Here is a 14647-nt window from a genome sequence, read left to right on the forward strand (position 1 = left end):
AGGTCTGAAGTCTTGGTGATGGCTTGGATCTTTTCCAAGCCAGATGCCCAGTCATTCCAGCCAGACCTCTGGGAAGGGTCCAGAAATCCCGAGTCCAGCAAAGTAGGCATTCTCTGTTTCTGCCCCGAATGTGCATGTATCAGTGCCCCACCGCAAATCAAGCCCTGTCGATAAAGACGTTGCTTTCCAATCGTCCCACTTCACGCCGTTTACCTGCAAGGCATCAAGTCATCGGTAAATCAAGGGACAGCAAATTGGCTGCGGGACTGTACATGTCGGAAGGAGCAACCCTGGTGAAGCCAGCAGTCTCGCTCTTGTCCCTCTGTAATTTATTTTCAAGAAATCTGATCTCTTACCTTTGTCAGCTGTCTTTCTGTGTGAATGAATGCTGCCCTCTAGAGGTGCCATGATTTCATGACCAGGGAGAGTCATTCATCTTGCCCTGTTCTTTGTACTGATAGAGCCAGTTCGCGCTGAACATCAGACGCAGCGAGACTGGCTTCTGGGTAAACATGCCTAGGATTGCACTGACCGTAAATGTTCCATTAGCCTTGTGTCCTGTTCAGATTATCTGTTGATATTCCTGTTGTATTTCCTGGTACCTTTCAATCCTCCTTTCTTCCAAGGAGCTCATGGCAATGTGCTTTCCCCTCGGAACCACTCTGGTTAGGGTTAAGTCTTTGGGGATGAACTAGGATCGGGTTGGAATCCTGTGATTGAAACTCTCTGTGCTTTTTCTTTTACAACAGCTGGTGGGTCCCCTGTGCGGTAACTAGGGGGTTAATTCTTTTCCCATCCAAAATAGCCAATGCAATTGCTGTTTGATTGGCAAGACTTGCACAAGAGAGGGCATCAGAATGCAGGTCTCTTGCTGTCTTGTGTGCTCCTTGGGGCATTTGGTGGGCCGCTGTGAGATACAGGAAGCTGGACTAGATGGGCCTTTGGCCTGATCCAGTGGGGCTGTCCTTATGTTCTTAACTACAATTCCCAGGAGGCCTTGCAGGTCTCTTGTTATCTGGTGTGCTCCCTGGGGCATTTGGTGGGCCACTGTGAGATACAGGAAGCTGGTCTAGATGGGCCTATTGCCCGATCCAGTGGGGCTCTTCTTATGTTCTTAAACTGAGAATCAGATCTTCGGTTCAAATCTCACTTGTCGTGAACACTCCCCAGGTGGCTTCAGGCTAGATTTGCCTAAGGATTACCTAGAGTGCCAGATCTCAGGGTATCAGACCTCTTTCTATGGATTTTGGGGGAGCACATCAAGCAGGGAATCAAGGAAGAATCAATAGCCTGTGAACCAGGCTATTTTTCATTTACCCCAATGAAAGCTTTGGCAATTAGCTTTATCCAAAATGTGAGCCGTTGCTCCCCAGGGAGTCATAGAAACCAGCCAGGAGAGCAGTGGAATCCTCATGAAAAACCTACTGCGCTATACAATGTATAGAACTGTAGCCCTAATGGGGAGCCATGGCCAATGGCCCAGTAGGTCAAGGGAGCTGCCTGTCAAAGAAGTTTGGGAACCACTGTCCTAATTACATCAAACTCCCCCCGAGCCACCAGGCAAAGCCCAACTCTGCCTCTTGCCTCCACTGTGCTCCTCCTGCCATGTGCTAGACTCCACTCCTTAGGCCCCAAATGCCTCCCCTCTCCTCTCAGATTGTAAGACTGGAGACCAGGCACCCATAAGAGTAGATTGAAACAGAACTGGGAAATTTGAGGGTAAATGATTGTGGTTCGTGAGCACCAGGAGACTCTGGACAGAGCAAGACAACGGGCCCGGCAGAAGTGCCCAAGCTAGTTGAAAGAGTTTTAACTGGAGCTGTGGACTAGCGGCCTCTTCCTGCTTTTTTTAACAGATGTTCTGGAAGGCTAGACCTGAAGCATGCGCCAGATGCCTTTCTCTTCACTCCAACCCCTGCCCCTCCCATTCCTTGGATTTGAAAAGACAGAGGGGAACGGAGGAGAGGGCTAGAGTATTCCCCTAGCCCTCCACCCCTCCTCTTGTCCTTCATCCGTGCTTCCTCCTCTGTTCCCCTCTTCCTTTTGAATCCAAGAGAAGTCACAGTGCGGGTGGATGGACAGAAGTGGGTGTCACCTGAGGCGAGTAACTCAGCTGGCCTCATGGATGGGCCGGCCCTGAAAACCAGCGAAGCTGAAGTGGCTTCTGATGAGCTTGCACTTCAAGGAGATGGGGAACTAGGGGCTAATTCTGGCATTCTGAGTACCCTGGGCTTAGAAATCTGGCCATCTTTATAGACCCTGCTTTATAGACCCCAGTTCAGTGCTCTCAAGTTCAGTTGCTTTTGCTGTTTAGCTTCCTGCCTACTTGTTTCCTTCAGTCAGGGACAGATTCTGAGCCCTGGGTGAACCCAAAACAGGCCTGCTTGGCTGCATAATCTCTCCTGAAGTTTAATTCCAGGTGACAATAGCTAACAAGACCACAGCTGAGTAAGATTTTGTCTTGTTTTGATTCTCTTAGATTTTGTGTGTGTGTGTGTGTGTGTGTGTGTGTCTCCGCAATGCAGGAACCCGTCTTTCCTCCCACCATGGATGTACATTTGGAGGTCTCTCCCTGCCTTTTCCCGGTCATAATATCTTGATTAGCACACAAGCCTTTCTTTTTTTGTAAATGATGCTTATTTGATACAGCAGATAATCTGTCCCATAAATGAATAATGCAAGATGGCAAGCTTTGGAAATGCACATGGGGAGGGGATGGAGAGAGCTGTCTTTAGCGGCCAGCTTGGTTGGATTTTTATTAGCTTTCTTCCTAAATTGTTTATTAACGACTCCGGCTTCCATAGCTGAGTGCGCACAGTTAATGAGGAAACCAGGTGAGCGGGATTTTTTCAAGCCAGGATGGGCGTCCATCAGTGGCTGGCACAAGGCAACTGAAGCGTGACATGTACACAGCTGATCTTTGCCTCTCTCTCTCTCTCTCTCTCTCTCTCTCTCTCTCTCCCTGAGCACCGAGGACTTTATTTCCCATCATAAAATGCTGTGCATTTTAATAATAATTGGCAATTTCATAGCAAAATGTCTCTTTCCCCACCACCTGTGCCTTGCGCCACCTTTCAATGTATGTTAATTTCATAATAGACATGTTTGGTAAGAACATGCTTGGCCGGTCAGAGTCGAGGGTCTGAATCCGCTTTCCTTGGGAGGCTGTGGAAAGCTTTTAGGAGAAGCTGTTGGGATCACCAAAATTCACCACGGTGGCCTCGCCGACACCCGCGTTAAGTTGCGGAGAGCAGTGAAAGTGCAAACGAGTGCGGAGATTATCGTTTTTGAGAGAGTAGAAGGTGCTACAATAGGGCCATCTTGTTGCCTGTTATGTATGCACATGTTTCTGTTGTCTTGCTGTTCTCTCTTGTGCTCTCTTGTGCAACCCACTGAACCCTCTTCCTGGGGGAGGAAGACCAGATTGGCCCAAAACCTTACAGTGTCAGAGGAGGTATAGTAAATGCCCTCAGCAGCATACAAGCTACTGTTCCTCTTCCCTTTATTTGAAAAGCAAAAAAAAAAAAGGGGGGGGGGAGAATGGAGAAGATGATGAAGACTGGAGGAAAGGAGTGGTGGGCTAGAGCGTCCCCTGTCATCCACACTTCCTCTTCTGCTCCGTTCCCCCTTTTTCAAATTGCAGGTTGAGTCTCATTATTCATGAGGGTTCTGTTCCTGGAACTCATGCGGATGGCAAAAAATCTCATTTAAGCAAATCCATTGAAAAACAATGTCCCTTTGCTAGGCAATTTAAAACAGCCTTGCTGACCTTTGTGATGTAAGACAGAGTCATTAGGCAGATAATCCATCAATCATTCTCTCTCCAAGCGCACAGAAAGGCTTCACTCTGAGCCAGCGACTCCTCCTTTCACCCAGATCGCAATGCTGGGAGAGACTGCAAAGTGATTATCTTTCTTTCACATGCTCAGGGGAAGGGAGGGGTCGCTTGCCTCGGAGTGAAGCTGTTCTAAGTGCCTGGAGAGAGAATGATTGATGGATTGTCAGCCGGCTGCCCTTTCTCACATTGAGGTTATTAAATGACTTTTTTCCTTTAATTTAAAGAACACTTCTCATAGGGTTGAGATGAAACAGCGGGTGAAAAATCCGTGGATAATTAGGTTATTCCTGTAAGGGAGCAGGAGGACTGAAACCCAGGGAGTCAACCACCCAACGGTTGTTGTGAGATCCCCAAAACAGTATATCGAAGCTGCCCTGAGTTCCTTGGATACAAATACAACTGCTCAGAGAAAAGGTTGAGAGAGGCTTAAATGTGCGTAAGGTTGTGGTGTCATAATTGTGGTGTATACTCATGTGGTGTTGTACAGAGTCCACGTTCATCTCCCTGGCGGCCCCTCTTGTTTGTCTTGTCCGTCTTCAACCACTGATAGTTTTTTGTGTGTTGTCGTTCTCTGTTTGCTGTAGAAAAAACACGAGGACGATGCGGAATCTGGGGAAGACTCGGTCGCCAACAAACGGCACAACCGCTCGCTGATGGGCAGCTTTTCCAAGCGCAAGGTTACTTGTTTATTCATAGACTTTTCCTTTTTGCTCCCCTCCTGGTGGATTTCAAGAGCTCGAGCATTCGAGCCGTGAGAAGTTAGGGCAGGAGAAGGTGACCAACTTAGTGTGTAGTTGCTACTGACAACCTCCTATGCAAGGACTCAAGGTCTTTTTTCTTCTTCTTTCGAATGGGCTGCATTTCTGCCTGCAAGGTGGCATGCAGAAGCCAAATGCCCATCCCCATTTCACCACCCTGCTTGCAGGCTAGAGGGGTGAGGAATCCATGACAGCAGGGGGTGAACGTAACTTCCAACACCATAGCGATCTGCCCAGCAGGTCCCCTCGCCATGAATGCCCCTCTGGATGGCAGAGATCCATTTCAGATGGGCATTCGGTTGGGGGGGGCAGGGGAGAGAATGGTCACTGCTGCTTAGCAGCTGGTGTCATTGCTGTGAACCAGGAGGCATGAAAGGCAAAGAGGCAGCAAGCAAGTAGGCTGATATAACACCCAGACCACCCTGCTTTGCACCCTGGATCTCAGGGTACTTGCTTTGTACCCTGAAAAGCCTCCGTTCGTTCCCTGGCATCTTCAAGCAGGGCTGGGCATGAAAGATACCCCTTTGAAACCTCGGGGCGTTGCTGCCAGGCTGCATAGGCAACGCTGTGCTCGACGGACTTAAGGTCTGGCTCTTTCTGTGGCAACTTCCGAAGTAGCCCCTAAAGCCATAAATTCCAGCTTCTGTCTCTGCAGAGAAGCAGACCGCAGAGCTACTTCTTGCAGCGGCGTCACCACTGTCAGGCTAATCCGTTTTGAAAGCCTTTTCTGCGCTAAGCAATATCTACCACCACACTGATGGCCCTCCAAGGCTTTTCATTGAAGGGCCTTTAATGCTTGTTAGGCAACCGGTGTTTGTCAAAGTCTGGAGCCTTCCTGGAGAGAACCCAGCTGCCTCTGTAGCTTTTGCTGTGGCCAAGGAGCTGTAGCTCAATGGCAGAGGCCATGCTTTGAATACTGGAGGGGTCCCTATTCGATTCTGGGCCTCTCTGGCCAGTTTGAGAATTGATCTGTGCCTGAGATTCCAGAGACCCATTGTCACCCGGAGTCGACTAGATCAGTCTAGGATTGTAGTGCAGTGATCTGACCTAATAAGCAAGTCTGATAAGCAGGGCCGGCCCATCCATGTGACCAACTGAGTTGGTTGCATCAGGTAGCAGACTGATAGGACAGCACTCACTTCTATCTGCCCAGTCACCCCCACCTCCTCCCATGCCCTGAATTAGAAAAGGAAGGTGAAGTGTGGAGGAGAGGAGAATGCTGGGCTAGAGTGTCTCCACTGTTCAAATCCACCACTGTCTTCTCCTCCACACTTCCTGTTCTGCTCCATCCCCCTTTTCCAATCTAGGGAGTGAGAGAAACAGAGACTGGCACTTCAAGAGGTAAGAGAAGGGCAGTACCCACCCCGGGTGCTAGAAGGTGTTGGGTCCGTCCTGGATGTAAGGCAGCTTCATATGTTTTGTGTGCTCTTTGTTTTTGCCCAGTTTCAAAGTAAATTTCAGGATTCCTCCCAAAGGGAAAGAGTGAGATTGTTTGGATGAATCAAACTTCTTGAAGAGGTTCTGCTCATCCACAATGTCTGCACTGAAATTTGAAAAGCAAAAGAGGAAAATAAACATGAATTTATTTTTTAAGTTTGTATATTATCTTTCTTCAAAGGAGCTCAGGCAATGTGCATAAATTCTCCCCTTCTCTCTCTCTCTCTCCCCTTAGAAAAATCTTGTGAGTTGTTTAGGCTGAGATATGGTGAGTGACCCAAGATCACCCAGGGAGCTTTCTAGCTGAGCACAGATTTAAACCCAGATCTTGGTCCAAGCCTTGGGGATTCTGTACATCTGTCTTTTGAATGGTGACTTAATTCCTGTTTGGTACATGTCTGGTTCATTAGCGTTCCACGCTGTAGTTCTGGTGATATCAGCACACATGCTGCTTTTCCCCTGAGGATCATACTAGTAAAAAATGGATCCTTGCCTCCAGGAGCTTACTATCTAAATTGAGCAGGGGATTGAGGGAGGTGTGGACCCCAGAATGATGGTACAGAATGTTGGCGCATCATTCAAAGGAAGATTCAGGGGGTGGGAGCGGGGAACCGAAACAACCAACTAAGGCCATGAAAAGGAGCTTTGTTGCTGTTGTCATCTCCCACCCTCAGGAGTTGGCCAAGTCAGGCACCAACTGAGGGTCTGTACCCCTCAGAGGGCTCACAAGACAGGCCTGATTCCCTGAGCCCCCCCCCCCCCAACTCTGGTGAGCTGCAGATTCCCCATCCCACTCCATTCACAGATATGGAGGGTAGGAGCAGAATTTACTTGTTGTCCACTGCTTGTAAGCTTTGGGGGGGTCCAGTGCAGAACTTTGTCCCAGAGTCTCCAGGAACTGGGCTTCGCAACTGGGGAAGGGGTGAAATTTCAACTTGGCCTGATCTGGAAAGAAACTCCAGGCTTAGCAAGGGTATGAGAGAATAGGCAGAATTATTTGAGAACAAGAAAGAGCAGTAAAATGTTTAGGTGCCTAACCCCAAGTCACAAGTCAAGTTCTTGTGCAAATTCTTGAGTCCAAGACTCTACAGCAGGGGTGGCCAGCCTTTCAGCTTTTGGGCTCCTGGACTTTTAACAATTGTGTAGAAAAGGGAATTTCATCAGGTGCAGCTTTTTGTCTGTGAGGTAAGCTGCACCTACTAGAATTCCTTCCTTTACACAATTGCTAAAGGTCCAGGAGCCCAAACATTGAAAGGTTGGCCACCCCAGCTCTAGACTCTCAAGTCTCTGACTCAAATTCTTTGATAGCCATGGATCAGCTGGGCTGTGGGAGAAGGCATTTCTGGGTGCCTTCTCCTCATCGCCCAGCTGATTGATGGTAGTTAAAAAAAAAAAAAAAGTAAGCAAGAACACGCACATGCACACACACTATACAAACTGGAACTCAGAGGCGAAAATGACTTTGAGTCCCTGGTCAAGTTGCGAGTCCCCAACTTTGAGTCCTAAGTTGAGTCTGAGTCTTTGATAGACACGGCTTAAGTTTGACTGAAAACCAAGTTGTGGGACTCGAGTGCACTTCCCTCGAGAATTAGGAGGAATTAGGCAGGTGAGGGAGGATTGCTGAAGGAACAGAGGACTAGGGCAGAAAGATAAGGTGGGGAAAAGTTTTTGAGGAATGCAGGAGGCAACTGGGAGCCTGGAAGGGATTTAATTCCATTCATTTTGGTACTCCAAAATTGCAGAAGGGAACCCATTCCCTGGTTGCAAATTAATTGATTTAGGAAGAGATTGTGGGTTGGGGTAGAGATTTGAAGTTGAAAGCAAAGAGGGGGAACCTGGGATGATGCTTGATTTGGGGTTAGATATGGGGCCAAGAATGGAGGGATCCGCAACTCAGAAAGTTCTTGCTGTTTCAGGTTCTTCTTTTGGAGCAGTGACTGAGGTCAGTTAACTCTATCAATAAGCTTATCATCAGGTCATCACACAAATCTAAGAGACTTAGATTTGCTGACTGGCTGACTGCTTTTACCATTGGTGGGCAACAGAGAGCTCTCCTGTTTCTTCATCAAATTTAAATGAGCTTGTCCAAAGTTGGTTGGTTGGTTTTCTCCAAAGAGGGAGGGAATTCAGAATTCCATGAAATTGCTGATATAATTATCCTTGCCACTTAATGGGATGTTAGAGGCTGGAGACCTGTGATGGTTGTTTAGGATGTTCAAGGTGGTATATAAGAGACATTAAGAACATAAAAAGAACACATGGTTGCGCGTGGTGTACACAAACATCCCCCTATTGCCTCTGGTTAAATTGGTTGTGTAGGTTTGGGGTAAGGCCTTTCAAACCTGTTTGAGCAGAAACTACAATGGGACAAAAGAATTGAGTGCGTGCGCTATGGGGGAGTGACATATCCCCAACTCCCTTAAAGAAAGTTCTCTCTCCAGGCACAGACCACTGGCTTACCAAGGAGTTAAATACCTTTATGGTGAGTTAACACTTGGTAAGCGGGTGTCTGTATTCAGCTCTTGGCGTGCGCAGATAACAGCCAGTCATCTACTGCTTGTTTTTCACTGCTCTTGTCCCCACCTTCACACAGAAAAAAGGAAGCAAGCTCAAAAGGGCGTCCAGTTTGGAAGAGGGCGTAGACGACCTTGACTGTCAAGGAAACCTCGCCAGAGGCTCTGTACATTACAGCAAGTAAGTGGCAGTGCTTTCTGGGTAATTTTTTTCCTTTGCAGAGCTGCGTGTTTCCATCATGCTTAACTGGATAGGACAGAGAAGGGGAGAGGGGAAGTTTGTCAGCCATATGATTGCAGAGAGGACCTTGGGAAAGCAGACACCAAAAGGTATTCTGCGAGTCACTCAGGCAGGACTTGCTCTAACCTGGAGCTCCATCCAGAAACAGTGAAATTACATTACAACTCTGCTCTTATGCAGTGTGTATTTATTTCATTGGGTCGTCAGAGCCACATAATTGCAGAGTACACTTAGGGCCCAATGCTGTTCAACTCCCCAGCACCAACACAGTGCAGCCCTAAAGTCAGGGAACAAACATTGCCTTAACTTGGGAAGATCTCCATGACTGCCCCCCACCACAGAAAGCAGCGTGCACCCTGCTGGCATGACTGCATCAGCGCTGGAAAGTTGGATAAGATTTCGGCTGTCATTTGCAGAACCTGAAGTTATTCAGTGCTGCATTTTAAATTGGTTAGTGCTCCAGTCTTATACAGTACACTTTCCTGAGAAGAAGACCCATTGAGCACAGTGGGATGTGTTTCTGAGTAAACCTATATACCTGGGGATATATTATCAGGCAGTTAATCCCAGATTTGGTTTTTCAAGGGCAAAAATGTTTATCTGTTAATTGCAGTGCTGGACATTTACAATCTCTGTTTTTTCTCAAAATTTCACCTTTACAATTTGCCTTCCCCTCTTGTTTATCTTTGGAGGTTTCTCTCCTCTGTACACCTTAATCAGTTTAAGGGAACGGAAAAAAATGTTTCAGATTCTTGAATCACAATAGGTCAGCATAACCCCATTTCTGTGCCCCCTATAGAACGAACCGGCAGAAGAAAACCATGAAATTATCCCGTGCTCTCTCGGACCTGGTGAAGTATACAAAATCTGTCGGGATCCACGATGTGGAATCTGAAAGTAGGTGGAAACTGCAGTCTACTTAAAATGACCTTCAAAAAAAAGTGGGGATTCTATTGATGGTTTTATCAGGAGTTACGTGTCCGGTGAGCAGTGTTGTGAGCTGGTGACAGAATCTTTACTGTGTAATGTATTTCAGTTATTTGACAAGCATAGCAGATCGACAGCCCAATCCTATCCACACTTTCCTGAGAGTAAGCCCCATTGACTCAAATGGGACTTACCTCTGAGTAGACATGGATAGGATTGGGCTGTGAATTGTGTGTCAAGTCACTGGTGTACCTAGGAGGGTGTCCGTGGGGGCAAATGCCCTGTGGAGCCACACCTGCGAGGAGGGGTGCGTCCCCCCCCACCAACACCTTCTTTAATCCTGACCAGAGACCTTCTGAGGACTCCAGAAGGCGTTAAAACATCACATCTGGAAGTGACTTAGGAGGTCTTCCAAAGACATCAAAAGACCTTCTAAGTACTTTAAAATGTCATTTCTGGTTTTCTGCTGAAAACCAGAAGTGATGTTTTAAGGCCTCCCAGATGCCTCAAAAGGCTTCTGGACATGACCAGTGGGGAGGCAGCATTCTGCGGTCCTGGCCCCAGGCAGCCCAGGGGCCAGGATTGCCACTGCATCAAGCCGTACCCACAGGCTGCAAGGTCAACCTGCTGACTCCTAAAACCAGCATCTGTAGAATCCCAACATCTAAGCTTGCTCCTTTGAACAGCATAGCACTGGGAGAAGATACAGAACAAGCTGTTCTGTCCTGCCTGGCTCCCCGTGTCTATCTCTACTGACCCTGAGTCAGCCCTGGAAGTCCCCACGGCTTCTCCCTGAACTGCCCCACGGTCTGCCACATTAGGAAACCCATTTCCTCTTTTCCAGTCTCCTCCAGTTGGCAAGTTTCATCGTTCAGCGAGACAAAAGCTCACCAAATTCTGCAGCAGAAGCCGGCCCAGTATCTGCGTTTCAATCAGCACCAGCTGTCCCGCATCTACCCTTCCTCCTACCGTGTGGACTCCAGCAACTACAACCCTCAGCCCTTCTGGAATGCTGGGTGCCAATTGGGTAAGGAGGGAAAGTCGGAGCAAAACTGCGAAGCAATGGAGGTAGATCACGAGAACTAGATGATGCCCTTGGTCATAAAAACACATGCTATGTGAATTGGCCCATATATTAATATTAATTTGTCTTTTGTTCCTTCTCCCAACCTCATCAAACAGGCTTTTTTCTGTCCTCCTGAAATGTTGGATCTGTGGTCTTGGGGGGACGTGATGAGCTCCCCTTACTGGACTTAGCAGGTTGATCATAGCTTAGGACAGGGGTTCTCATACATTTAGCACCTAGACCCACTTTTTAGAATGAGAATCTGTCAGAGCACACCGGAAGTGGTGTCAGGATCAGAAGTGACATCATCAAGCAGGAACATTTTTAACAATCCTCTGCTGCCATCTTACCCACACTTACCCAGGGGTATGTCCCATTGACTATCATTGTTAAAAGCATCTTCATAGTAGCCTGTTAGATGTACAGATCTGTGACATTTCCCCAAATGCAGTCACTTACCAGGGTAGCATCAAGTCTAATATATTAAAAATAAAATATTGAAATGAATGCGGACCCACCTGAAGTTGGCTCACGACCCACCTAGTGGGTCCTGACCCACAGTTTGAGACTGGCTTAGGAAGACACCCAGTGTTCCCTCTAGTTTTCAAGGGAGCCATATGGTGGCAACACAAGGGCGACTCTGGAGAGCTCGTCAATGGCAATTGACCAACACCAAGCTCTGGAGCACAGAGAGGGCATGAATTCCATCTGTATGACCAGAGAGGGCCAGAGACCCCCTGGGGGCTTTATGTCTGCCACTTCAAGTTCCACAATGGGAAGAAAGGCAGGATATAAATGAACTAAGGAACCATAATGCGTACTTTCAGAGAAAGAACCATGTTAGTCTACTGCAGCCAAAGCAACCAAGAATCAGGGATGGGAACTTGGCAACGTGGCAAGACTCTAGTCAAGTCCCAAATCTCTCTCCCCCCCCCCCCCACAACTCAATTTGTGCACAAGTCCCAGAGGGCACCTTTTGCTGACTCACCCCCCCCTCCCAAATTTGAGTCAGAGTCTTTTAGGTCAGGCTTACCAGGGCATGGACCAAAAGGACTGGAAGGCATCCAAGCTCAGCAAGGCAGGAGGGGGCAGGATGGACAACGGGAGGGGATCAGAAGCGGCAAGTGAGGGGTGGGGCCAGGATCTGGCGCTTATACCGGATCCTGATCCCGGATGGCCCAGGGCAGTCCCGGGTTGCTTGGATTTGTGCTACCTTGTCAGGTGGTGCAGATCCGAGTAGACCGATTGGTGCCTCTGCAGTGTGACATGGAGTAAGGGGAAAGGCTTCCCCTTGCCTCAGGTTGTGCTGCTTTTGGCCCCAAACTTGCTCAGGATGCAGTGCAGGCTCACTGCCCTGTCTGCTTCCAGCACAAGCTAGGACTTTGCCCTAATACGTAGTTATTAATGATAACAGTCATTTACATCAGCAATAATAGGTGACAGTACAGTCTTTCTTGCTAAACCAAGACTGCCATCCTATTCACGCTTCCTTGGAAGTATGCCTCACTGAATTTAATGACACTTGCACCTGGGTAGACACGCACAGGACTTCACTGTAAGTTGTTGAGCAAGGTTCTGAAACCACCACCACCACAACAAAACACCCATGCCTTTGTTTGAGCCAAACAAAATGGAATCAAATTTCTTAAGACATTCGATTATGTTGATGGACCGTCCACCAAGATTATTACTTGGTTTCATTTATTGATTTGTATTCCAACATTCTGCAAAAGAAATAATAATAATAATAATAATAATAATAATAATAATAATAATAATAATAATAGAAGACTGCCATAATTGGCACAGCGTCCATCCTTTGTCGGTACCTCATCTGCACCTAGATGTCAGGCAGATGTCCGTGTGGATGAGGATTTACCAGCTGATAAATGTTATATTTTTTGTGTGTATATGGTCATTTTGATGTGAATAAAATAAATAATAATAAGGAAACTAAGAAAAAACATCCAGTAGCCACTGTGATTAAGTTCCATGCTCTAGTTCAGTGGTTCTCAAACTGTGGGTCCATGGGTCACGACCCCATTTTTGGTGGCTCATGAAACCAGCAGGGTAGATTAGGCTATGCACTGCACATGCCCAATCTCGTCTGATCTTGGAAGCTAAGCAGGGTCAGGCCTGGTTAGTACTTGGATGGGAGACCGCCTGGGAATACCGGGTGCTGTAGGCTTATACCATGATCTCGGAAGCTAAGCAGGGTCAGGCCTGGTCAGTACTTGGATGGGAGACCGCCTGGGAATACCGGGTGCTGTAGGCTTATACCATAGTCTTTCCAGACTGAAGGTTGCCAACCATCAGGGGAGATTAGGCTATGTGCATCAAACAGCCTGCTACTTGAGGGGGGGGGAAGCACTGCTGCCAAATCACCATTACAGCAATTATAGCCACCATTATAATCACCGCTCAAGCCACAGAGGCTTGAGCAGCTGGTAAAATGAAAAAAAAAATTTTTTTTAGGGGGGTCTGATGCTAAAAAGTTTGAGAACCACTGCTCTAGCTCATTGCGTTTTGGGAGGGGGCGCGTATGCCCCCCCTGTGCCGCCATTTTCTTTGCCATTTTGCACTGGGGTGGTTCAGCGACATCCTTTAAAAGTCAGAGGAAAACAAATGTCACCTCTTTCATTGGATGTTGCAAGAAAGAATAAAAATGGTTCTCTCCGGAGTTTCTCTCCGTCTGGATCCGTGGCATCCCGCATATCTATCAAGGAAGTTGTCCATCACGTTCATTTTCCAGCGTGGCGGTATCTCATTTTGACCTGACAGCTCAGCACTGAGAACTGCCTCCTGTAATTTACGGGCTGCTCTTCTTTCTTCGTTCTTTCATGCCGCAGTTGCACTCAACTACCAGTCGGAGGGGCGAATGCTCCAGCTGAATCGCGCCAAGTTCAGTGCTAACGGAAATTGTGGTTACGTTCTCAAACCCAAGTGTATGTGTCAAGGTAAGGAGAGCAGTCAACGTCCAGCAGTAGGTTGGTTAGGATACGTTTGATTGGTATATGGGTATAATATTAATTTTTATCTCTCGCATCTCACCCTGTTGACATCTCCCAAGGTTGCTTTTAATAAAAAACTATTAGATATACGGCATTTATATTATCCCTTTGCAATCTTTTGCTGTTTCATATAGATTATCTTGGTCATCCACAACAATCTTGTAAGGTAGGGCTGCAAAATGGTTGTGTTTTGGGGTGTTTTTTTTTTTACAGTTTGGTTTGGAGGTGACAAAACTGGGGGATATTTCCACTGTTTTTTGGTGGGGCATGTATGGATTTTTAGGGTGGTGGGACTCATTGGCACTCTTCTTGGTTCCTCCCAGCTGGTAGCTATGGTGTTTCCCCACCCCCTTCGGGAGGATTTTTCATCATGTTCTGGACCATTCAGGGGAAGGTATAATGCCAGCTTGGCAGGAGTGCTATTGAGTTCCTCCCCCATGCCCTTGAAATTTGTTACCTGCTCTTGAAATGTAAAAGAGGAAATAGGGAAGGAAGCATGTCAGATGCTCTAGCCCAGAGACCGCTGCCCACCGGAATTGCTTTCCCTGGCGCAACCAGCACCTACTGTTCTAGCACGCCGCGAGACTTCATGTCCCCAGATCGGGACAACATGACGCTCTGGCCAGTCGCGTCTATGGTGCAGTGCCTCAGCAGGCATTGCGCCCGGATTTCTGGGCAGCTGCAACTGCCTGGAGCGTCGCATCTTCCTGATCTGGGAACATGAAGTCCTGCGGCACACCGGAACAGTAAGTGCCAGTCACGGGGGGGGGGAGAATTTGCCCAAACACTGGATCTGGTCCGCAGGTCAGGGTTTGGAGGGGGCTGCTCTAGCCCACCACTCTCCTCCCCTACACAC

The 14647-nt window shown here is 47.7% G+C and overlaps 1 protein-coding gene across 1 annotated transcript in view; it reads left to right on the forward strand.

The window, feature by feature from the left end:
* PLCH2 (phospholipase C eta 2) overlaps positions 1-14647 on the forward strand; it is a 77357-nt gene that overhangs the window by 31623 nt on the left and 31087 nt on the right. The window contains exons 7-11 of the mRNA XM_066637404.1: positions 4423-4515; positions 8627-8727; positions 9587-9684; positions 10559-10741; positions 13630-13737. Coding sequence (XP_066493501.1) covers positions 4423-4515; positions 8627-8727; positions 9587-9684; positions 10559-10741; positions 13630-13737 — 583 coding nt within the window. The remainder of the gene's footprint in view (positions 1-4422; positions 4516-8626; positions 8728-9586; positions 9685-10558; positions 10742-13629; positions 13738-14647) is intronic.

This window comes from Tiliqua scincoides, chromosome 9 (genome assembly GCF_035046505.1).
Source record: "Tiliqua scincoides isolate rTilSci1 chromosome 9, rTilSci1.hap2, whole genome shotgun sequence".
NCBI lineage: Eukaryota > Metazoa > Chordata > Lepidosauria > Squamata > Scincidae > Tiliqua > Tiliqua scincoides.